This window comes from Gavialis gangeticus, unplaced genomic scaffold, assembly GCF_001723915.1.
Source record: "Gavialis gangeticus isolate Ggan-Ray unplaced genomic scaffold, GavGan_comp1, whole genome shotgun sequence".
NCBI lineage: Eukaryota > Metazoa > Chordata > Crocodylia > Gavialidae > Gavialis > Gavialis gangeticus.
The window spans coordinates 75,781,219-75,783,320 of record NW_017729022.1 but is presented as its reverse complement, the minus strand read 5'-3'; the positions used below and the strand labels follow the sequence as shown (position 1 = coordinate 75,783,320).

At 54.2% G+C, this 2,102-nt stretch overlaps 1 protein-coding gene across 1 annotated transcript in view; it reads right to left on the bottom strand.

Annotated features, from left to right (window-relative positions):
- Window positions 1–745: 745 nt before the first annotated feature.
- The window catches only part of NDUFB2 (NADH:ubiquinone oxidoreductase subunit B2), a 1,850-nt gene continuing 493 nt past the window's right edge, over window positions 746–2,102 (bottom strand). Inside the window, exons 2-4 of the mRNA XM_019515827.1 lie at window positions 1,933–2,099; window positions 1,640–1,746; window positions 746–811 (exon numbers count right to left, since the gene is read on the bottom strand). Coding sequence (XP_019371372.1) covers window positions 1,672–1,746; window positions 1,933–2,099 — 242 coding nt within the window. The 3' untranslated portion in view covers window positions 746–811; window positions 1,640–1,671. The remainder of the gene's footprint in view (window positions 812–1,639; window positions 1,747–1,932; window positions 2,100–2,102) is intronic.

Here is a 2,102-nt window from a genome sequence, read left to right as displayed (position 1 = left end):
CTCTAGGATCCAGGGGTGGAGGGCATGGCTCTGCAGTAGCAGCACTTGCCCGCAAAGCCCACGCTGCCACAAGCCGGCATGCGGCCACCACCACCCTGCACCACTGCAGACCCTTGCAGCTGGCTGCGGGGCAGAAGCAGTGGTGCAGTAATGGCCACTGCATGCAAGCCCCCCTTTCCACGCTGTGGCCAGGCAGCACATAAGTGGCCCACACACTGTGGCTGCTACTGCAGTGCTGCTGCCGCACCCTACACCACTTGCACACACAGCCATGTGGGTGGTCATGGGATGGTAGCACAGGGTGCAGTGGCAGAATTGCAGTGGCAACCTCCATGTGTGAACCCTGTTTTGCTGGGCAGTGTGTATGTGGCCTGCAACGTGGCACCCCTGCCTTCGTGCCCTGCTCCTGGGAGTAGGCACGGGGTATGCTCCCCCCCTTCTTGATCTACCCCCACAGCACCTTCCCCACCTGACACCACACTTAGCTGCTGGGGTGGATGTCTGTGTGTACCTCTGTGTCCACATGCCTGCGTCTGGGGGGTGGGGATGGGGCTTTAATTTTTATCATGGATTTTGGGTTTTTAAATCAGAGAACTTGCAATCTTTTAAAATCAGAGAACCAGGATCCCTGCTGTTTACGTAACACATTCCCCCACAGATTTATATTTTGTACCCAGAAGCAGTCTTGTGGCCTTCCAAGAACTTGAAAGCAAAAGTATACATTTAGAATTTAATTTTATTTATAGTTATAGTTTACTGAAACAGTAATGCAAGAACAAAACTGTCACCTTCTGGGATTCCTCTCTAGGACCTGCAAGTGATAGAAAAGAACGGTTAAAAGAAACTCAGAAGCAAGCCTCCCAATTCACAACACTTGGCAATAAAAGGTGGTTACATGGATTTTAAGGTAGATTCTGCTTTCTCACCTGAAAACTGAGATGGAACACCTGCAGAGTAATCTGTAAGGAGGTTCTGCAGATAAATCTTAAGGATTTTTTTTTTTTTTTTTTTAACATACAGGGGAGAAGACCAAACTTGCTGGGTTTCATAGTTTCTAGGGTTGGAAGGGACCTGAGAAGATCATCTAGTCCGACCCCCTGCCATGGCAGGAAAGAGTACTGGGGTCAAACAACCCCAGCAAGGTGTTCATTTAACCTCATCTTAAAAACCCCCAGGGTAGAAGCCTGCACCACCTCTCTTGGGTTAGATTATGGGAGTCTTAAGCCAGGCTGTAACGGCAAAATGATGACTGCCCAGGATAGTAATCTTATTACTTAAGGACACGCTGACTGCTGTACTGTAGCCACTGCAGCAGAAGGCTAGAGCAGGCTACATCCCCCTTGCCCAAGCTGTTCTGTGCTACTGTAGCCACATGGCTGCTGGGGTCAAAATTACTGAGACTGGGCTCCAGCCAAGACACAGTCATGGGCGTGCTTATTCACTACTCTGTGAAATCAGGCTTGTGCGTCCTACCCTTGCAAGCTGGGCTCAGATGAAGCTTTGGGCCAAGACAAGTTTTTGGGCTGCTCCCCCATGTGGGCCCAGCCTGACCCCTGTTCCCTCAACAGCAAGCTGTGAAGGAAGCCAGACCTCCTGCTACCACCCTCGCTGCCACCATGAAGCTGCACCCAGCACTTACGAGGGGGCCTGGCCGGCCTTGGCTGCCCTTGGCTACTCTTCATCATCAGGGGGGATACCCAGCTCCTCATCGGTCCAGGCTGAGGGATCCGGGTATGGGAAGTGGCCCTGCAGCAATGGCACCAGGCTTCTGCTCAGAGTCCTGCCTGCTGCTCCTGGGGATGTGCCATCTGTGGGCAACCACCACCCCACTTCTCAGCCCCACCACTGGCCCTCCCTCCCTCTTCATTGGCTACCGCCGTGGCCCTAGCCCCACCCTCCCGCTTCATTGGCTATCGCCCCGGCGCGGCTCACCAGCACAGTGTCCGGCGAGTGCCAGGAGTGCCAGAAGATCCAGAACCACATGAAGCCGCTGATGAGCTCGCTCAGCACCACCTGCCGCCGCGTCACCTGCGGGAACTGGCGGTATCGCGGCACGGGGTGCCCCGAGCTGCGGACAGGAACAACCACGTCACCCTCGCCTG